At 39.8% G+C, this 22,379-nt stretch overlaps 3 protein-coding genes and 1 long non-coding RNA gene across 8 annotated transcripts in view; 2 read left to right on the top strand and 2 right to left on the bottom strand.

The window, feature by feature from the left end:
• The window catches only part of drd3 (dopamine receptor D3), a 17,822-nt gene extending 9,285 nt beyond the window's left edge, over window positions 1–8,537 (bottom strand). Inside the window, exons 1-3 of the mRNA XM_077553959.1 lie at window positions 8,389–8,537; window positions 5,605–5,886; window positions 1,278–1,390 (exon numbers count right to left, since the gene is read on the bottom strand). Coding sequence (XP_077410085.1) covers window positions 1,278–1,390; window positions 5,605–5,883 — 392 coding nt within the window. The 5' untranslated portion in view covers window positions 5,884–5,886; window positions 8,389–8,537. The remainder of the gene's footprint in view (window positions 1–1,277; window positions 1,391–5,604; window positions 5,887–8,388) is intronic.
• The window catches only part of LOC144040115 (uncharacterized), a 24,413-nt gene extending 10,653 nt beyond the window's left edge, over window positions 1–13,760 (top strand). The window contains exons 4-5 of the long non-coding RNA XR_013289644.1: window positions 6,982–7,349; window positions 11,949–13,760. This is a non-coding gene — a long non-coding RNA (uncharacterized LOC144040115). The remainder of the gene's footprint in view (window positions 1–6,981; window positions 7,350–11,948) is intronic.
• Window positions 11,452–18,493, bottom strand: slc22a13b (solute carrier family 22 member 13b). Of its 4 annotated transcripts, XM_077553953.1 has the most exons (11): window positions 18,309–18,493; window positions 16,136–16,531; window positions 15,945–16,048; window positions 15,674–15,828; window positions 14,502–14,673; window positions 14,281–14,401; window positions 14,115–14,209; window positions 13,805–14,019; window positions 12,424–12,532; window positions 11,964–12,158; window positions 11,452–11,868 (listed from the first exon to the last, which is right to left on the bottom strand). In XM_077553953.1, exons 2-11 carry the CDS (start codon window positions 16,511–16,513, stop codon window positions 11,829–11,831), a joined length of 1,584 nt encoding a protein of 527 aa, XP_077410079.1. In that variant the 5' UTR covers window positions 16,514–16,531; window positions 18,309–18,493; the 3' UTR covers window positions 11,452–11,828. The 4 variants fall into 4 exon arrangements, with proteins under 4 accessions (XP_077410079.1, XP_077410080.1, XP_077410081.1 ...); XM_077553954.1 differs by lacking the exon at window positions 11,452–11,868 and having other exon boundaries at window positions 12,003–12,154; XM_077553955.1 differs by lacking the exon at window positions 11,452–11,868 and having other exon boundaries at window positions 12,036–12,158; window positions 12,419–12,532.
• Window positions 13,822–22,379, top strand: cry-dash (cryptochrome DASH). Of its 2 annotated transcripts, XM_077553958.1 has the most exons (15): window positions 13,822–13,952; window positions 14,100–14,419; window positions 18,317–18,489; window positions 19,077–19,170; window positions 19,249–19,379; window positions 19,946–20,094; window positions 20,267–20,355; window positions 20,422–20,495; window positions 20,576–20,665; window positions 20,750–20,829; window positions 21,072–21,131; window positions 21,212–21,369; window positions 21,519–21,638; window positions 21,784–21,960; window positions 22,164–22,379. In XM_077553958.1, the coding sequence occupies exons 2-15, from the start codon at window positions 14,372–14,374 to the stop codon at window positions 22,269–22,271; spliced, it is 1,551 nt and encodes a 516-aa protein (XP_077410084.1). In that variant the 5' UTR covers window positions 13,822–13,952; window positions 14,100–14,371; the 3' UTR covers window positions 22,272–22,379. The 2 variants fall into 2 exon arrangements, with proteins under 2 accessions (XP_077410084.1, XP_077410083.1); XM_077553957.1 differs by lacking the exons at window positions 13,822–13,952; window positions 14,100–14,419 and adding an exon at window positions 17,293–17,521.

Genomic DNA, 22,379 nt, shown 5'->3' with positions numbered 1-22,379 from the left:
CCGCGTTCCGTCGTTTGGGGCCAGCTCGCTGCCATGATGGTTTATCTTCATCGGACTAATTACTCGGGCTCCTCTCTGGGGCCAAAGACAGGACAAACACACAAACACAATACAATACAATACACACCCAGCTGTACTTTTTTAGCCGTGTGCCGTCTGCGAGAATACAAGCAGCAGGTCCACTCAAGTCGTGAGTCACCCGAGAACTGATCAAACACCGCTTCCACTTAAAACGCAAATACGGCTCACCGAATATAGATTTGACTCTATGAAGCTTCACACCGTTCACCTTTGAGTCATTAAGGTGGTTTACGTACACGGATCCAAATCAGGTGTGGGGAAGCTTTTTTTTTTATTTTCTTTTTTTTTTTTAACCCAAGCCCACAATGACCATAATAAATTCATTTTACGAGGAAAGAAAAAATCGTTGACATCATGAGGGTAAAGTCGTAATATTTTTAATGTTATGACTCGATGACTATGATTTTTTTTAAGGAGTTGGGCTTTTACGAGAAAAAATTCACAAACGATGGGAACAAAGTTGTACTTTTCTTTTACAAGCGTTTTTAGCAAACTGCAAAAAAAAAGTGGTCATCTAATCAAAATCAAGTGTTATTTCTACAAAAGTAGGAGTGAAAAGTCTCAAATGTAGAAAAGAGTACGTTTACAAGAAAGCCATTAACAAGAAAAAAGTCAGATTTCAAACATTTTATGAAAATAACTTAAAAAATATGTCGTTAATTTTTACTAGACAAAAAAAATATGAGAAAAGTCGTACTTTTATGAGAGTAATTTTGCAAAAGATGATAAAATGACAAAATTTTATAAAATAAATAATTATAAATAATAATAATATAATAATAATAATAAATAAATTCGCCAACGATGGGAAAAAGGTTATATAATATTACAATTGCTGAAGTTGTACTAAACAACAGAAACAAAATAATAGTTATTATTCTACAAATTACAAATATTTTTTTCATATTAGGACTTTTTATTGTAAACATACTTTCTTATAACATTTTAAAAAGTCCCAACAATTACAACTAAAATGTAAAAATTATTTTGACAAAAAAATCGATGCTATGATCAAAACAGAATAATTTCAATCTCATAATATTATAACATCCTAAAATACACCTTCATTCGTGTAAACTTGTAAACACACGAATCTGAGCACACCTGGAAATGCAGAATTATGTTTGACATTTCCACAAGTGCCGCCATGGCAACTGTGAATGAGCGCTGACGTCTTGTCACGCACGCACACTCACCTGTCGATGCTGATAGCGCACAGGTTGAGGATGCTGGCGGTGCACATCATCACATCCAGCGTGACGAAGACGTTACAGTAGAGGCGGTTGAAGAGCCAGGCGCCGCCGACCACCTGTGCGGCGCACACGCCAAAGATTAGGCTACACGGGTGCTAATTTACGTAGCGGGTAGAGACAATTCAACTCTATCTGAAGTGAGCGCATTTCATGAGAAAAGTCAAGAGAAAGGAACAAAGCCAGGATCGCCAGATCTTATTGACATTAGGTGTGCCTCAAGGGTCCGTACTTAGCCCTCAGCTTTTGCTCCATGATTTAAATTCAGTGCTGCAATTTCTTTTTGATAAGCTCTTTGAAGTTGATGCCAAACTTCATGGCTATTTTAGGTGATTTGATGATGTCAGTGATTTAATTCATTATGATTTGGATGAAATTTATCATTGGAAAAAAACAACTCAATTTGCATAACCGAAAAAAACTATTTTCTTTAAAATTATACTTTTTTGGGGGGGACATTTTTTTTCCATACTTGTTTTTACAAAAAAAAATCTTCATTCACTTAACATTTAAAACATAGTAACATGGCTAATTTTCCCTTATAATTTTCTGACTTAACAAATCCTGCCTTTTGTTTTTTTTTAATTGTGCTTCTTTTCTTCATAGAATATGAACTTCCTTATGATTTTTTTTCTCATATTAAAACTTTAAAAAAATCTGTCCATATTAGCCTAATATTTCAGAATATTATGACTTTTTAAAATGAATAACATTTCTGTTATTTTCTCAGAATTCGGACTTTTTCTTGAAAAATTATGACTTTCACTGTAACCTTAAAATTGTTTTCCCTCATATTACATTTTTCATCTGTCTTAATATTTCCAAAGAAAAAATAACCGTAGGAGAGTATGACCGAATTTTTTTTAAATTCATTCTTATAAGCTATGATTTAAAAAATATATATTATATGATTTTATTTAATTTTTATTATATTGTGTCTTTTTTCTTGCAAAAAAAAAAAAATCTGACTTGATTCTCAGAAAATCCAGATATTTTTACCCGTTACAACTCCTCCTGAACGGACGCATCGTTATTCATATAACCTTTGCAACTTTTTATTTTTAAAAAATATCAATCCAACTTTATTTGCACAACATTCTCACAAGTCTGACCTTTTTTTATGGTAAAATCGTAAAAAATACATCACAGCATTGAATCATCGCAATCCTTTACAACCAACGCCGAGAACGCACCCAGGTGACCGCAATTGTCATCCACTGATGCCGATGTTGTGAATTAGCATTTAGCATTTGGAGCCCAGCAACAATGACGCTCAGAAAATGAAAGCTTACAATTCTAGGCGACATAAGGCTCGGTGAATAACTGTCAAGGCTGTGATTAATGGATTCCTGCGAGACTATATACAGTACAGTATATGGGTCTGCCCACACACACAAAGAGCCAACATAGGGGAATACGCACCCACCAACATAATTCCCCACTTGTGTTTGCCTCCTGATGTTATCGCTGTTAACCACCCGATTCTCGCCTGTCACCTGCTGGTCTTTGTGTCTTCAAGCGCCAGCTATTTTTTTTTCCGACCCAACAAGTGACAAATTTGACCTCTGCTGTTCATGTTGTGCTCTTTAATATGTATTTTGAATATTATGTTAAAAATATTATTAAGGACAGGCATATGTTCTTCATCCTCTGCGAAAAACAACTTGATCATACGGGTGTCTTATATTGCCCCCATGTGGCCAAGATGGGCACACCAGGAAGTCATTTGAAGGCAATTGCATAGCTTAAAAGAAATTTGCATAATGTTTACCACGGCTCTAATAAGACCATTCTCTATTAGGCTGAAGTTGAATTATGAATAAATAATGAGTCACAATTCCATCCATCATTCCAATGAAGGTTGTGATCAAGACTGGCTATTTTTTTTTTTAATGGGCTTCATCAAAGTCCGAAGTCCACATGGGATCATTTTACTACAGACTCACTTTTATTGACATTGTTTACTTTTCAAGGTAAACACAATTACAATATTAACGAGTCCTATTTTTTTATGACCAAAAACACATTACAAGAAATTGTGATGTTTTTTTGGAGGGGAAGCTGGAACGGATTAATGGCATTTCCGTTCATTTCAATGAGGAAAACTGACGAAAATGTTGCTAAAAATAGCGTCCAAATGACTAAGACTGACTGCTTTTGTAAACTAGCTGTTTGCAGCCTTGTCATTTGCGTAAGCAATGCACATCAGCTGCTATGCAACTACTATTACTATTTTCCTAATTATAATTAATTGATCAAATCGATTTATGGCCCAACCCAATTGAAAAACAATATCCTTTTTTTTTTACGTTTTTGGGACGTCTGCATTCAGTTTAATCACATCCGCGTAAAAAAAATGACAAAAATTAACATAAGTGTTTTTCACAGGACAGCCATGATCTACTGAAGCTTGTGTTTGTGAGCAATTGTGGGGAAACTCCTAAAAATCTTGAGATGTTTGGCTTGCTCTTCAATCACTCACCCACTAACCCCTCCATCTATCCATAACACTCACACACACACACACACACACACACTCGCGCAGAAATTACATATAATTTCTAGTGGTGACATTTCATTGACATAATGCATTTCCTAGCCCCTTAACCACCATAACCGACGGCCTAATCCTAACCCTTACCCTAACCCCGACCTCTTGACCTCAAAAGAGGTCTTGAGTTGTGAGGACCGGTCCCCACAATCATATTAAAAACCCGGAATATGGTCCTCGCAAGATAACACATACAAGAACATACACGACATTGTGAGCATTGTACGTGCAGTGTGGGAAAAAGAATGCCCCCCCCCCCCCCCCCCCCCCCACACACACACACACACACACATTACGTTCCTCATGTCGAGCTCTCGCTGTGGGGCATCAATTAGGGAGGAAAAGCCAGCGGGAATCACTATTGGGCTCGGACGTTTTGTGCCTACGCGTTGTGGGGGCGGCGATTATGGATGAATAAAATGACAAAATGAGCCAGCATTGGAACTCAACTCTTTGGAGATTCCAATTTTTTTTTTTTCACCCTAGATTGGACGTACCAGTGGCATAGTGTTTAGTACTGCTGCCTCGCAACTCTAAGGTTCTGGGTTCGAATCCGCGGAGTCGGCTTTCCACGTTCCAAAAAAACGTCAAAATTCGCGACGGGCAGTGAACGCAACTAGCGGAATGCTAACGCCTTTCGGAGCACGCGTTCTTCATCCGCCATCCGGTCAATAGTCATAAACAGAAATGAGACGCTTCACATTTGTGTCAGTAGGAGTTATTTCCCACGCTGCTAATGAAGCCCTTACGAAGCGAGGCGACCTGACTGAGTGTCCCGGCGGCCTCGGAGCGCGGGTCGTAGATCAGCGGCGCCGGTCCGTGCCGACGTGTTATGATGAGCTCCCGAGTAGACGACCATCCGGTACCAGGTTAATCCAATTCTACAGATTACGCTCTTCAAATTGCCTCCGTGAGAAAACACGTGACGCCTTAATGAGTCTTTCCTCCCGTTTGAATTGGAAATGAGGGAGTGCAGAAAACGGAGCACCTGCGTGAAGTCCGCCATCAATCTTTTGGCGCGGCCGGCTCATTTGTTCTCTGCAGTCGTCTGAACTCTGGAGCGAAGACGAAGCGTTCTGCTGACAAGAGTGCAAACTTGAAAAAGTGGCCAGGCGGCTGCTTATTTGACATTTTTTGGGACCTGGAGTGGGCAAGCGTCCGCCTTCGGGGGGGGGGGGGATCTTATTGATTCCCGTCTGTAGCCTTATATGAACTTGGACTTCCTTGATGCATTCCAACCCAACAGTGGGCGGTCCAGCAGCGTGATAAACAACACTACAGTCATGAAATATTTGATTTTCTACTATGGATCTGATTGGCCAATTTTCTTGGAACTGTGCAAAAGTCAGGTGTCATTAGTTGGCTTGTTTTAGTTTTCAGTTTTTTTTTTTTTGTGTGTGTGCTTTTTTCATGTGCAGTTCGTTTTGTTTAGCAATTTAGTTTTTCCTTTTTTCGTTTGCTTTCTTTAGCTTTTTGTTGTTTTGTTAAGCATTTGTTTTTTAAACTTTTTGGGGGGGTATGTTGTGTTTACGTTGTTGTCGTTCAGTTTTTATGTTTTTCTATTTGCTCCGGTGTGCGAGAAGTGGAGCAAACGGCATAAGACGAGATTTTTGAGAGTGGCTTGGGGGGCGCAAAGTCATTTTTGTAAGCTACTCATTGTGAGCAATCCTTGCATCAAACGCTACCAGTACGACCAAATCAACAAAGACGATCACGTCTTACCTCCAGGTAGACGGCCCACGGCATGACGAGCGAGGCCACCAGCAGGTCTGCCACGGCCAGGCTGACCACCAGGTAGTTGGTGGTGGTCTGCAGGGAGCGTTCCCTCAGCACGGCGAGGCACACCAGCACGTTGCCGAACACGATGGCCAGGATGAGGATTGAGTAAAACATGGCGTAGTAGTTGCGCTCGCCGTTGCCGGCGTCCGACGCCTCGCCGCTGCCGTTGCGCTCGTCCGACGCGTTCCACCATGGCTGCTCTGCTTCGCTAAGCATCGCCATGTCCTGCCGACATGGGGGGGGGGCATTTTTTACTGAAGCAACCCCCTTCGCTCCGGGCGGTTTTATTGGCTTCTGACTGATTTTGCAAGGCCCACAGAATATTGTGTTCTATTGCTATAAAAACATGGAAACGACCAAAAGAAAGATTCGTCATCAGGAACAAAAATTAAATTTCTATCTGTTTCCGTTTTTGCAGCAATTAGCATTAGAATATAGCTAAGTTTCCTCATTATTCACAAATTTGTTTAAAGCGGTGGGGGGAAAACAGCTTTTTGCAACATGGCCCTGCGTGATCTCTTATACTCTGCTGCCACCTGCTGGCCGTTTTTGTAATAACTACCATAGCTTCAAGCATTCTCTTCAGTTCAGAGGCTGCATCAAAGCCTTCTGTATGCTCTAGCATAACAAAAACATTTTAAAAAAAAACAACAACTTATAAATACGTCTTTGGGAGCATGGTAGTAGTTAAAATACAACGTATTTATACGTTTATGGGAGCAAATTAATTGTTTGGCTGTGTAGAAGAGGGAAGGTTGAACAGGCATTTAGGAATTGTAGTTTATTACCCGATACTTAGTGGCTTTTTTTTTTTTTATTTTACACTCCACATGTACTCTGTAAACTAAAAAAAAAGAAGCTAATATTGAGAAAAAATTAAGCATTTTCAAAAACTATCTAACCTAACAAAATTGCTCTAATAGCTAATTGAAATTATAAAAAAAAAACAATAATGAAAAATACTAAACTACACTCGCACCACTTTTGTTTTTGCTCCCATTTTTTTTATGAAATGAAACCAACCATTTCTCTCAAATATTGTCCACAAACCAGTCTAGTGAGCACTTCTTCTTTGCCGAGATAATCCATCCCACCTCACAGGTGAGGCATATCAAGATGCCGATCAGACACTATAATTAGTGCGCAGGTGTGCCTCAGACTGCCCTACAATAAAAGGCCACTCTGAAAACCAGTCAGCGTCCCCCTCCTTCACATACGCACACACGTATGCCCTCACATAATGTAAACACACACACAATGATGTATTTCCTCATGTCCCCGTACAATACTGTTGTATGTGTCTTCCCCTGTGATTGACAGGTGTGCCCGAAATCCGCCAGAATTATCTCCAGCTTTCTACTGACCCTGAAGATGAACTGATGCTTGTGTCAAAAGACGAAGGGAGTAAAAAAAAAAAAAAGTGTTGCCCTCATCAGCAGATGTCTTAACAACTCATGCCAACACCTCGTGAAGATCTTTTAGAAGCAATTAACGAGAGGGTGGTGAAAGGAGGAGGGGCTATAAAAAAAAGTGTCTGGCTGTGGGCTCCGCTGCTGTTTGCACTCCATCTATCCTCACCTTTATTACCAAATTGAGCCTCCCTCCCTCCCTCCCTCCCCTGCCGCCGTCTGGCTGCGGTGCCATGACGCACACAACTTCAACGCAAATCTTCTCTCTCATCGTCTGAGGTGAGTTTTCTGTCATTTCACGCTGGATCTTGTCTCCGTGTCATAACAGAATGTTTATCTATTAAATTTCATATGCAAGACAATTCAATGACGACACCAAAAAGCAAAGCAGAGAAAATAAAAAGTAGCTTACAAAAAAAGAAAAAGTACATTGACAACATTTAAAGACATGAATTTAAGCCTTAAAAAAAAAAAACAGCAAAGAAAACAGCAAAGCCCCCTTAGCTTAATGCTAACAAGCAATGTGATATGCCATGGTTGTGCTAACAAATAGCATCTGTGGCAGTCGTGCTATTAGGGATATTTGAATGCAAATGTTGCAGCACATGTAAACCGTACTTCGCAAGCATATATTCTTTATCCTCCGTGAAAAACAACTAATACAACTGCGGCTTAGTAACTCACTCTCACCCTGTACCGTAACAACAGGAGCCGCCGAAAATTCTCAATTTCATTATTAAAGTGCATTATACATACAAACAATAATTTATATTTACATAAACACAATGAATTGCTGCAATTGTGTTTATTTACATCAACACAATGTAATGTACACAATATACTACACTATACATATTTATTAACACATAATGTTACCCGTTATCATTTATCCACAACATAAACACGTCCAACATCCGCCTCTCCATTCACATACACACAATATAAATCTCTACCACTTCACTTTAACACAATCTGCCTGTCAATTTACACAAACACAAACACACTCTAGTGTCATCATTTATCCATTCAAATACTATACATATAATTAAAGCATCTGCTGCACCTTGGAGTAAATTGAAACTCATTTCCCTTTAATACACTAGCACAAAAGAGTGAAATCGTTTCCATGGATTCTTAATTAACGCAATGATGAAATCCAATTAAAGCCTGAGACGGCAACGGCGTATCTGTCGTAACCATCACCCTGCCTGCAAAGTATTCATTCCGAGTGGGAATAATTAGACACCCTACTCCAAATAAAGCCATAAAATCCTCGCGTACAAATCAATCCGAATGTCATTTAAAAGTCTCAACCTACCTCTTAGTGTTCCCCGCTGGAGAAATCATCAGATCCCAAGCGGCATCCGTGGCCAGTTTAAACTTATCAAGTCCTCGCACCCGTGTGTGCGCGGCGGCTGCTGCGGGCTGCCCGGTGCGCTCGCTGCCATTGCGCACAGGCGAATGCGCGGATGGAGGCTCTCGCTGGCGATGTGGCAGACGCGCACACACGCCCGCGCGCGCGCACACACAGCCTCCCTCCCCAGATGACGGCTGCTCACGTTGGTTTCAAATTAACGAGCAGACGTCCGATGTCTCCCTTGTCCAATTTTATTTTATTTTTGATTAGCTGTGTTTTTTTGTATTATCAGTTTATCCAGTCAGTCGACATGTTTGGCTGGCTGATTTTATAAATGAATACCATTTTTAAGATTCCTTTGAATTCCTTCCTAAAAAAAAAACTAAAAAGTAAAAACAATGCCCTTTGAATACTTTTAGATCAGTCTTTTACGCCAACCTTTTACGCACCTCCTACGCCATACGCCCTTAAAAAATGCTTCAAGAGTAGTTTCCAAATATTTTTATGTTACCGATAGAGTTGGCGCACCCCTCTCCCCTGCACACCCCTACAAAAGTTTTTTTTTTTGCATGGCCACACCCTAAAAAAAAATCAAAACAATGACTTTGAATACTTTTAAGTGCAGCTCTTCCCAACTTTTTTTAATCCACGCACCCCCTTTATAAGAAAAACGAAAGTTGGCCCATGTTTCTACTTCTATTGAGAATCTGCTCGGGAGAGGGTGTGCAGTGGTGCGCACTTTTTGCCAGGATGTTAAAAGGGCTTATAAAGTTTGCTCCTATGCCATACGCCCTTAAAAAATGCTTCAAGAGTAGTTTTCAAATTTTTTTATGTTACCGATAGAGTTGGCACACCCCTACAAAAGTAAAATCACTAAGTTGGCGCACCTTTTTTTTTTTTGCATGGCCACACCCTAAAAAAAAAAAATCAAAACAATGACTTTGAATACTTTTAAGTGCAGTTCTTCCCAACTTTTTTAATCCACTCACCCCCTTTATAAGAAAAACGAAAGTTGGCCCATGTTTCTACTTCTATTGAGAATCTGCTCGGGAGAGGGTGTGCAGTGGTGCGCACTTTTTGCCAGGATGTTAAAAGGGCTTATAAAGTTTGCTCCTATGCCATACGCCCTTAAAAAATGCTTCAAGAGTAGTTTCCAAATATTTTTATGTTACCGATAGAGTTGGCACACCCCTTTCCCCTGCACACCCCTACAAAAGTAAAATCACTATGTTGGCGCACCTTTTTTTTTTGCATGGCCACACCCTAAAAAAAAAATCAAAACAATGACTTTGAATACTTTTAAGTGCAGCTCTTCCCAACTTTTTTAATCCACGCACCCCCTTTATAAGGAAAACGAAAGTTGGCCCATGTTTCTACTAATTTTGAGAATCTGCTCGGGAGAGGGTGTGCAGTGGTGCGCACTTTTTGCCAGGATGTTGAAAGGGCTTATAAAGTTTGAAAAACACTGCTCTAAAAGCACCCAAAATGCTTTATTTTGCTTTTTTTTTTTTTTAGTATAAACAGGAGAGTGTCTGTCATGATCTCAAAGGGGGTGCGCAGCTTCTAAAATTTAGGAAAGATTGCCTCCGGCTTATGTGAAGCCGCGAGCGTCACAGTGACAAACGGCCACAATTGGCCATTTTTCACCGGCGAGCCGCAAGTCCACGACGTGTTTTAACACCCGTTCAAGTGTCCAAATGACCTTGGCGCACCCGTGGAAATCTGAGTCATCCTTCTTGCAGCGGAAAAGCAGCTGAAGAAGCTCCACAGTGATAACAAACACTCACTCGTTTGGAAAATGGTGCTGACATGTAATCCGTTTTACACGTCTGGCAGTCTTCAAGTTGGCCGATCAATCTCACCCCCGCGTGTGAAAGGGGAGGAAAATGAGGATTGTGTAATTTTCTCCACCAAATCGACTTGGTGAAAGATAAAGTGGAGTTTTTTTTTTTGTGTAGGTAAAAAGCAGGTTTTGAAACACATCTTAAGAGGGCCACATTGTTGTCTTATAGTTTGACATTTTGCTGCCATCTAGTGCCCAATTGGTCCAACTGCTTATTGAGAAAGATTTCCGACCAATCATATTTCAAATAAATGCATTGTAGAAAGTCTTCCTTAAGGGGTTCCAAGGGGAAAATATCTACATAATGACCTTTCAAAATAAAATCTGAATGATCAGTTTTTCCTCAATTTCATAAATGTCTGTTAACCCTCAATTTAATAAATCTGCATTTAATAACAGCCTGTGGTGTATTTACACAAAACTTAAAAATAAAAACATTAAAAAATCCTATTTCTCATGAGTTTCTCAAAAGGCCCATTTCTCTTAAATATTGTTCACAAATCTGTCCAAATCTGTGTTAGTGAGTTCACGTTTGTGCACTAAAACCTACAGTATATCATATGGAACACGTGTAACTCCTTGTTCATGTTACTACTGATAAGCAACATATTCTTAGATAGGCGCCGTCCAGTGCAATAAATAAGGAGTGTGAAAACATAATAAAAGGAGCAAACTAGATAGGAAGTGGGGAAGGGGGGGTTCACTAATTATTTGCTATTATTTTTAAAATTAAGAAAAATTAATTGTGATAAGATAAAACAGTTTAAAATTGCAACAGTTTAATTTGGTCCAAAAATCTGAAAAGTAGAAGAGGAAAACAACAAAAATTATATTTGGCTTTTATTTTGAAATTTTGAAAAAAAAAAACGAGGTAATAATAAGTTGAACATGTGAAATTAGAAGAGGAAAACAACAAAAATTATATTTGGCTTTTATTTTGAAATTAAAAAAAAAAAAAACGAGGTAATAAGTTGAACATGTGAAATTAGAAGAGGAAAACAACAAAAATTATATTTGGCTTTTATTTTGAAATTTTGAAAAAAAAAACGAGGTAATAATAAGTTGAACATGTGAAATTAGAAGAGGAAAACAACAAAAATTATATTTGGCTTTTATTTTGAAATTTTGAAAAAAAAAACGAGGTAATAATAAGTTGAAAATGTGAAATTAGAAGAGGAAAACAACAAAAATTATATTTGGCTTTTATTTTGAAATTTTGAAAAAAAAATATGAGGTAATAATAAGTTGAACATTTTAAAGACAGTTTCATAAATAGGTAGATAACTCAAGTTTTTCCCCAGTGGTTTAATTTCACACTGTGGGCAAAGATTCTAATAATCTTAAGACAGTCAATGTAAACAGGAGTGCAGAACAAATATCATACAGTACCGATCAAACCTGAGACGTGACATGGCCACAATATCGATATAACCACATCAAATTACAATTTTATTATTTGTGTGTAGTGTACACCATCATGCCTGAGGCTCCATGAAAATAAATATGTAAAGCAAACGCCTGTAATCATCCACATAAACCACAATGCTGTGCTTTTGCCTCATTTTTCTTCACCCCTTACGTATCCTGTTTCAGTCCTCCTAGACCAAATAAAATATTGTAATGTTTAAAAAAATTTTTTTTTTTTAAATCATCACGCATCTCGCTGTTGTTTTCGTAGGGTTCATCAACTCACTTCAGCTCGACGTGTTCCTCAAGTTCGGCGTTGAGGGTCTCCGGAAGCATCAGGCAGAGGGCCACCGCACTAATAGGTACGACGCCGTACACCAGCATGGGGATGGAGTCATAGTAGACGGCCAGGAGCCTTATCAGGGGGGCCAGGATGCCCCCCATGCGAGCGCACATGGAGTTCACACCTACGCCACTCTGCCTAGCAACACAGAAAAAGCAAACTGCATTTCAAAGAGAATAGAAGTTGTTTTTAAACCCTACTTCTGCAGTCTCAGCTGACACCCACGTCACTCACCAGGCCCCGCGCCTTTCAAAACCACACACACACACAAAGCTGCAGATATTAATGACCTCGCGTGCACATTTTGTTGTTTAATAATAGTTATTCCATTTATCAATGAGATAATTGGGGGAATAATCCATCCTAAAAATATTTTACAATTTCATAAACAAACCTACCTTACCTTAGCGTGGTGGGGTACAACTCTGCTGTGTAAACATACACAATGCAGTAGCAACCAGTGGATGCACATTTCCCAAGTATGGCTAGGACCGTTGCAATGACAGGAAGGTCTGAAATAATAAGTTGGAGGATGAGTATTATAAATAGAGAACATAATTGATGCGTAGGAAGTCATATATTTTGGAGGGGGGGAAAACAGACACAAGTTTTATTGGGGACAAGTTGTGTAGTTTCAAAATGAAAAGTAATTATAGAGAGTATCGAAGACAAATGCAGATATTTTCAAGATAAAACATCTTTAAAAAAAATTAGATCATGTTTGAGAAATAAATAACATGCATCACGTGCTGTTTTTTTAAATTTATTTTGAAGTCATATTTTTTAGTTTTAAGCTGTATTTGAAAACGTCGTATTTGAAAAGAAAGTCAAATATTTACGATATAAATAGATGCATATTGTCAAGAAAATTTCAAGATGAGAAGTCAACATTTTCGAGAAAAATGTTTTTGTTTTTTCAAAAACTGCATTTTTTTATTAGTTACAGTACAAGCCGAAAGACTTGCACACATTTTTGACTTGAAAAAAAAATAAAGAAAAAAATATTTACAAGATTTTAAAAAAAAAAGTAACGAGAATAACAACACATTTTAGATCAAAAGTAGTGTGCAGTATTATAGAGATGAATTAAAGGTAGCAATGTTACTTTTTTGTAATGATGTCATATATGTTCGAGAAATTGTTTTATATTTTCAAAGGTTTTCCAAGTCAAATGTGTACATATGCAGTATTTTTTAGAGGAAAAAATATTGCCAAGATAAAAATGTTAGTAACTACTTTTTCAAGTTTCAATTGTTATAGTGATTAACTCATTCACTGCCATTGACGACTATAGACGTCAAAAATTATTTTAACAATTTCTATTAGTTTCACATTTTTTTCTTCTTTTGTTAACACGAGTATGAAAACCTAGGGAATTTTTTTTTTTTTGTACATTTAGAACAGATATAAAATTTGATCGTGAGTTAACTAGAGAAGTCATGCGACAAAACTATTTGTTTTTTAAAAGAAAAAAATATTCCAGATAAAAATTTTTTTTAAATTATTTTATTTAAAATTAGGGGCGTCAGGCGATTAAAATTTTTAATCGTAATTAATCGCATGACTTCACAACTCACAATTAATCACAAATTGTATCTGTTCTAAATGTACACTCATTTTTTCTAGGTTTTCATACTTCTAAAAAAATGTTAAACTAGTAGAAATAGTTCCAATGAAATTTTGACGTTTATAGCCGTCAATGGCAGTGAATGGGTTAATATTTGACGTCTTTTTTTTTTCTTTTTTTTTCCCCCATCAAGAAATCGCCGTGTGTTAAAAGTTACCTTTGGGCACGGCGATGATGGAGAGGCAAGTGGCCCCCGCAAACAGCAACATCATGGCCTCGACCCGTCGCCTGCCGAAACGCCCGATGAGCGGCAAAGAACCCAGACGGGCGGGAAGCTCCACCAGGCCGAAGACGAACTGCGTCAGGTAAATATTCAGTCCGAAGTTGCCAACGTTCAGGCTCAGGCCGTAGTACACCACGCTGATTCCAAACCTGTCGTACACAGTGAGGAGGAATTCTAAGATTTAAAAAAATAATAATTTAGCTTTCATTTTGAACACCGCGCTTTTTAGGTGTTAAATCCTCACCAGACGTAGCCCATGATGAGCGCTCGTTTTCTCAGGTATGGCGTCCGAAAAATGTCGAACATGCTGCCTCTGTTGGGCGACTCATCCACCTCCATCTACAACCACACACGTCATTAGGACATGATATTTTCTGGACTTATTTACTAAATAATGTGCGGGGCGTCACCTTGTCCAGCAGATCTTGCGACACTTCCCTCCCGTTGACTTTTGCCGCTCTGCGCACCTCCTTCACCGCCTCCTCCCTCCTGCCCTGGGTCATGAGCCAGCGAGCCGATTCTGGCAGGATCCTGGCGCGGGTTCAAAGGGTACGGCTCGTAAATTAGCTTTACTGTTTTTCTCCTGTAAATGTTCCAAATGAGTGGCCGAGTGTCACATGATGGTACCGACCAATAAAATGCGGCCAGGACAATGAGAAGAGGGCTGTAGAGGGCCAGTTGGAGAATCCTCCAGTTGCGGATGAAATAGGCCAGACCGGACAAGAGCATGAGACCGACGGGATAAAAACTGTGACTGATGATGGTGCAGAAGGCGAATTTGGATGAGTCGCACCACTCGCCACCTTGAGTGAAACACAAGCCTGCAATTAACTTTTGGCATAGAAAAGAAATGGTGGCATTTGCCGCTGAAAAAGACTCCATTGAAATCAATCAACTGGGCAGTGATTTTAAATAAATCTTTTTTTCAAGCTGGGTTAGAGTTAATTGTACTAACTCATTCCCTCCCCGTCATTTTCACAGAAGCAATCCCCTTCACTCCCGGCTGTTTTACTGGATTTTGACTGATTTTGCGAGGCCCACAGAATATTGTGTTCTATTGCAACAAAAGCATGCAACCATACCAAAAGAAAGATTAGAATCTCTTCTTTCATCAGGAAAAAAAAGTACATTTGTATCTGTTTCCGTTTTGCAGCAATTAGCATTAGAATATAGCTAAGTTTCATCATTATTCACAAATCTGTTTAGAAATGTGAGTAATTAGCTTTTTTTCAACATAGCCCTTGGTTGATCTCTTTTGCTCTGCTGCCACCTGCTGGCCGTTTGTGTAATAACTACCATTTTGTTTAACAATTGAGAGGCTGCATCAAAGCCTTCTGTATGCTCTAGCATTAAAAAACATATAAATACGTCTTTGGTACACTTAAAACATTTAACGTAGAACGTATTTATACCTTTGTTTGGGAGCAAATGAGTTGATGTACAGCACTTTTTATTCAGTGTTGGTTGTTCTTAAAGTGCACTACGTTGATCTGAACTCTTAGAGCAGGCGTTCAGGTAAAGCCCGGGAAAATTGATGCGGACGGCTGCACTTGAACTTAGCATCCGCAAAAATTGTCGATTCAGCAGATGCTTTGGAGAGTCGCTGAGCATTGTAATCTTTTGCTTGAAGACTTTGAACAAACTGAAGTGAGAAGTCTTATCGCTCATGTGAACGCCTGCTCTAGGAACTCGTTTTTTTTTTTTTATCAGTAGTGGTTAGTACTAAGAATTCTGCTGTTTGGTTTGCCAAGAAATGCCATGTATAGTGGAAATTGTTCATCTAAAACCTAATTGGCCACTCACCTATCACAAACGAGTTGGTTAGGATTCCCGCCATGGACACACCACACAGAAACTTGAAGACAATATAAAAGTAGATGTTGGGAGAAAAGGCACTACTGACGCCGAACAAGAGAAGAAGAAGAATGCTCAGCAAGACCACAAAGCGGCGACCAGCCCTTAAAACAAACAAAAAAAAAAAACAGAATAATCACAGTTAATCGAGCAGGGCCACATAACCACAATCAAAGCTCTGCACACCTGCTGTAGCCATCTTGACTACTGTCCTTCGTACCTGTCAGCCATGGCACCCGACACGAAGGCCCCGATCAGAAGTCCGGCCATGTAAATAGACTGAGACACCTCAATCAACGTTCTTCTGTCACACACCAGATCAAACTGACCAAGAAACAAAAGAGCATGACCCCACTGTTGCCGCGGCGACGTTCCCGTCCCACTGTTGCCGCGGCGACATTCCCGACTCACCTCCGTCACAATGCTGGACGCCCCCGTCGGCACCTCAAGCTCGGATCCGTTGAGGCAGCCTGTGGTCGCGTTGAGGCCGTAGAGCTCGATGGTCTGCAGGTCCGAGTCGACCGGCGCGAACATCAGGCAGCTCCGGAAGCGTCCGTCCGGACCGACGGGGATGGTGAGCTCCTTCTGCCTCTCGCGCGTCAGGTTGGCGTCCGCTCGCTCCAGGATCCAGTCGGCGTTGCAGTGGTTTGGGAAGTCGAGGCCCGTGAAGACTTGGCCGATGATGTCGAAGGCAACGAAGATGTTGGGGACGCACAAGGCGGCCACCAGCCGCTTCTGGAACAAGCCGAACTCGCCGATCTCCTTGAGGATGTGCGCGAAGGTGCTCATGGTGAAGCGCTCGCTGAACTGCAGAACAACATGCAAAGGAAAACTGTTTTACTCCTAATGTTAATATTAAACTGACCTGGGTATTTTCACTAAGCAAACCTGCTTAACATTACAATACTCAAATAAGCCAGAGAACTGCTGACAACTGCCAAACCGGTTGTAATTTTATTTATTTTTGGGTTAGAGTCCAAACTGTAGTTATTTAGTAACATCTTTATCATGCAAGGACCAAATCCAATAGGTTCTAAACCATTCTATAGCTGAAGTGATGGACCAATGAGCAAACAGAAATGGCACACAAGGGTTAACAATTAAGTCAGGTCAATATTGTTCATATAGCGCCAATCCATAAAAAATGTCAATGCACTTTGATCAGGTCAAAAACTACACTATACTGAAATGTATATAAGAAAACCAACTGAACGGCAAGCAGTTGACAACATTGAAAAACTTCTTCTAAAAAAGAAAGCCTAAATATAACCTTGGCTTCTGCAGCAACAATCTGACTTTGAGATTTTGTGACAAGTCGGATATGACAAAATGATTCGCACATATGCAAATTTTTTTAACAGTGTACAGTACAACAGGTCCCTCACTAATTATAAATATTAAAAACTATAACCCGGACTGCAAATTTCAATAAAGCAAACAAACAAAAAACTAAAAGGTTTCAAATTATTAATCACAGATTCACTCATATGGATATTATGTAAACATTAATACACTCGAAAAAAAACAGGAAAAAAAACAATAAGTTTACAAAACACCTTATGAAATTGTTATGTTATACAAACGCGTGTCGTGCAACGTGAGCGACTGTTCAACCAGTCCGCACGAAGCAGAATCAAACCCGAGACGAAGCTACCTCCGACCAGCAACGCTGTTTCTATTCCGTAGCTGGTTCTTGTTGTTTTGGTTCGACTTTGCAGCTAACGTTACGCAGTCATGTCCGCCTCCCGCACGATAATATGTTTATTAAGAAACGATTTACGAATCCACGACAATGAGGTAAGAATACAAGTTGTGGTATTAAAAAAAACTAAACAACGTTCGATGCATTTAGAACATGCTTTGCTTTAAATGTTTTTGTGTGGGTACGTTTTTTTTCTCCGTTTGTCTTTTAGACACATTTTGTAGAGTATTTTGTTGTTGTGCTCTCTTTCACAGGCAAGTAGTAGCATGCAATGTAGTTTGTTAGCTAGCAGCTAGGTAGTTCCGGAATATTTTCACAATAAAATAGATAATTTAATTTGACTACTGTAATGTTTTCAGTTGAAAATATAAGCCACTATCTTAAAAAATATTTAACCATGGAAAGGTGTAACTTTCAAAGCATCGGGGGTTGGCTTGTTAATGAGTTCTGTCTGTATTTCCGGTTGTCCAACAAAGCAAAATAAAAGCAAATACTTATATACAGTCTTCTTTTCCTTTCGGCTTTTCCCTTCAAGGGTCGCCACAGCGAATCAGTTGCCTCCATCTAACCCCGGGAATGCCTTACCAATGTACAATTCACATGGTTGGGTGTTAGCTGAACTATTAATAGGCTATAGACAGGGTTGGGAGGGTTACTTTTAAAATGTAATCCATTACAGTTACAAGTTACCTGCTAAAAAATGTAGTAACGTAATACAAGTAACATAATTTTAGAGTAATGTAACTATTACTTTTGGATTACTCCAATATTGAGTATGCTCATGAAGACAAAATAAAAATAAATATCACCACAATATATATTGTATACAATGTGCCCCTGTAAATCAATAGTTCTGATTTTGTGATGTGTATGTACTCCCACCTCTGCAGTTGTTCCACTTCGCTCAAAAGCACGCCGATCACGTCGTGCCGCTGTACTGCTTTGATCCCAGACACTACCTGGGAACCTACAAGTACAACCTGCCGAAGACGGGGCCTTTTCGCCTGCGCTTCCTGCTGGAAAGCGTCCGAGATCTCAGGAAGACGCTGGTGAACAGGGGCAGGTAAAGTCTGCTCAAACTACTTTGTGATGCGCTTCTAAGGCTGTCAGCCCTTTGTTATCCGTGACCACAAAGTGCATGTATTTACAGTTAAGTAGCAGTTAATCAAATTTAACTTGGCAATATGACAGCATGTTAACTCTTTGACTGCCAGACGTTTTCAGAAAAGGGATGTCGTGGGTGCCAGCCGATTTTAAGCATTTTGACTGATCTTTCAAGGTCCATAGAAAATTATGTGTTTGGACTATGGAAACACACATACTGCCAAAACAAGATTGGACTCTCATCTTCCATCAGAAAAAAAAAGTTTGTTTCTACCTTATTCCGTTTTTGAGTAATCAACAATAGAAAATGGTTAGTTTCACCTGTTTTGAAAAAAAAAAAAACGTTTTTTAACGTCTTTGGCACTCCTCCATAGGATTTTACGAAACGTTATTTAACGTTTTTGGTAGTCAAAGAGTTAAATTGTAGTTAAACATTGGTATGATCATGTTGGGTTCACATTATGGGTGCAATTCTTGCTATCCTTCGATCCAGGGTGCAGGTTGTATTCTATGACGCTAACAAGGTTTTGTATGTGTGTGAAACAGCAACCTAGTAATAAGACGCGGCAAGCCCGAAGAAGTCGTCGCCGACCTCATACAGCAACTGGGCTCTGTCAGCGTCGTTGCGTTCCACCAAGAGGTTGGCGTCCTCGAATAACCGGCATCATCATCATCATCATCATCATCGCTGTGATTATTGTTACTATGACTTTACCAGGTGACTTCCGAAGAGCTGACTGTAGAGAAAGGGGTAAAGGATGTGTGCGCACGCATGAAGGTCCAAGTGCACACCTGCTGGGGGTCCACGCTGTACCACCGAGACGATCTGCCATTTCAACACATTTCCAGGTGACAGCTGACACATGCGTTGCACGCAAAGCCAGTGAGGAGCTCAAAGGAGTAATTTCCAAAATGGGCGGTGTAGTGTTATTTTTTTATTTGTTGGCAAGAAATAAGAGATGAAGAAAATAAAAAGGTATAATTGCAACCACAAAAAAAAAAAAAATGATTTAAGGCTTTTTAGACAGAAGCATGAAGAATGTCCTTTCCGGAAACCAAATAATGGTGACACAAGTACTTTATGTATAAAATGAAACAGTAAACAACAATATGTTTTTAATCTTAACAAACTTTATAAAACAATACAGCATATTTAGTTGGAATTACATTCATTGGAATTGACTGTATTTATTTTTTAATTACTGAAAATCATTTACATTTGTTTTGCCTAATTCCATTGATGTATTTGATTTTTTTTTTATCTAAAAAGCAAAGGCCAGTAACAATCGAACTCATCGTCTTTGTGGCAATCTACAACTTGACCAGTTGGTGGCACCAAAACGCCTCTCAGCATCCTGGTGGCTGTTGTCACATTTAATTATACTCTACTTGAATCGTTTCATTCCGTTTGTCAGGCTGCCGGATGTTTACACTCAGTTCAGGAAGGAAGTGGAGTCCAAGAGTCAGGTCAGGTCCGAGTTGCCCACCCCGGACCGCCTGAAGCCTCTTCCTCAGGGGCTTCAGGAAGGAGACATTCCCACCCCATCTGACCTGCAACAGACAGGTGAGTGTCTCTATTTTTGATTTTTTTTTTTTTTTGTTTTAAGTGCAATGGCATAATTTTTTTTGTGCAAATGACTGAGTCTAATTCCTAAATGTGACTGAAAAAGTAATGTAATGAAAAAAGCTTAAAATGAATGAGAAAATACAATGGGAAATGTTCCTTATATTTTCAGAACCGTTGAATGACCCTCGCTCGGCTTTTCCATGCACTGGCGGTGAAAGTCAGGCGCTCTGCAGACTTCAGCATTATTTCTGGGACACGGTAAGTTCATGTTACACAAGTTACAACAACATGCATAAATATGATTGATTTTGTCTTTTCTCATAGGATGCGGTGGCATCCTACAAGGAGACGCGCAACGGCTTGGTGGGCGTGGACTATTCCACTAAATTTGCACCCTGGTGAATGAAATTTTTGTGTCAATTACATTTCTGAATATAAATAAAACTTATTTTAATAAGCTGTGCTGGGCACTCTGCAGGCTGGCCATGGGCTGCATTTCACCCAGATACATTTATCATCAGATACGCCGATACGAGAGGGAGCGAACGGCCAATCAGAGCACGTACTGGTCAGTCGATAAATTATTATTTATTTATTTTTTTTACATAATATGTTATGTGTATGTTTTCTCACTATTTCATTTCAATTACAGGGTTATTTTTGAGCTTTTGTGGCGTGATTACTTCAAGTTTGTAGCACTCAAATATGGAAATCGTCTGTTTCAAGTCAAAGGTGAATTTGACCCTTTGATTTAATTTAAAAGGCTTTTTTTTGTCTTTATAACATAAAGTAAATTAATTGAACTCTCATCAAAAACTTGTTTTGTTGTTTTTGAATTTGTGAATCATGAACTGATGTTTTCTTATATAATAAAAAACTTTTTTGAGTTTTTTTTTTTTTTTTTTGCCTAGGAACATTTTGGTTGAAATCCAAATTATTCAACAACAATATTCTCTTTTATTTTCTCCCTACAGGGCTTCAGGACAAAACCATTCCTTGGAAGACGGACATGACGCTTTTCAATGCATGGAAAGGTTTGCACAGCTCCAATGCTGAGTTAAGGCACACGTGCTGCTTGACCGTAATCATACATATATTTATTGTTTGTGTCCAGAGGGACGCACGGGTGTCCCCTTCGTGGACGCCAACATGAAGGAGTTGGCCATGACGGGCTTCATGTCCAACAGGGGGCGCCAAAACGTGGCCAGCTTCCTCACCAAGGACCTCGGCCTGGACTGGAGGATGGGAGCCGAGTACTTCGAGTACCTTTTGGTAATATTTAATGCATATCTTTGAGTTCTGCATAATTAAAAAATGAAGTCATCATTTCTCAGAACTTTATTATCCTTTTACTTCTCATTTTTATTTCATTTCTTTGTGTCAGTAGTCTGGAATTCAACATGTCCAATGTCCTCCCGCAGATTGACCACGACGTCTGCAGTAACTATGGCAACTGGCTGTACAGCGCAGGCATTGGAAACGATCCCCGGGAGGACAGGAAGTTCAACATGGTCAAGCAAGGACTCGATTACGACAGTAACGTACGATCACCAGCCAAATATGTCTTCAAATATGTTTACAATGTGTTTTAAGCAGAATTTCACCTGTTGGGTCTGAAATGTCTCCCCCATAATTAATGATGGTTTCATTGTGTTATTATTGTGGTTTTCGAACCCCAATCTTTAGGGCGAATACGTGCGGCTTTGGCTTCCCGAGTTGCAGAAAGTCCGGGGGGCTGACGTGCACACGCCGTGGACCCTCAGCAAGGCGGCGCTGTCGCACGCCGACGTCGTCCTAGGCGAGACCTACCCCGCCCCTGTCGTCGTGGCGCCCGAATGGAGCCGGCACGTCGGCAAGAAACAGGTCAGTCACGTGACTCCAGGCAAATTTATGAAGAATACATCACCAAGCCAGTCATTTGCTAGACAAGCAAATAGTAGCAGTCGACATCTTGCCTTTCTGGACGTACAGTACAATAAGATGAACTCAAATGTGCAAACACAAAGCCCTTTATTCATAAAAAAAGTTGCTTGATGTCATGTTGACTCGCTTTGTTGTTTTTGCAGAACGGTAGCGGGCCGTACCAAAGAGGCAGAAAAGGTCCGTCTCACACCCCCAAACAGCACGGCGATAGAGGCGTTGATTTCTATTTCTCCAGGAGCAAAAACTTGTGAGCTTGGATCCATACCTGCCGCCGCAATGCCGTCTTCTGTTACACAAACTGTTTGAAGTGATGCTCCTGTTCTTACTGGTTTCCTACATATTAAATGGTGCTATAATTA

This window comes from Vanacampus margaritifer, chromosome 20 (assembly GCF_051991255.1).
Source record: "Vanacampus margaritifer isolate UIUO_Vmar chromosome 20, RoL_Vmar_1.0, whole genome shotgun sequence".
NCBI lineage: Eukaryota > Metazoa > Chordata > Actinopteri > Syngnathiformes > Syngnathidae > Vanacampus > Vanacampus margaritifer.
Note: the sequence above shows the minus strand (reverse complement) of the source record. Positions and strands in the feature narration are given on the sequence as shown.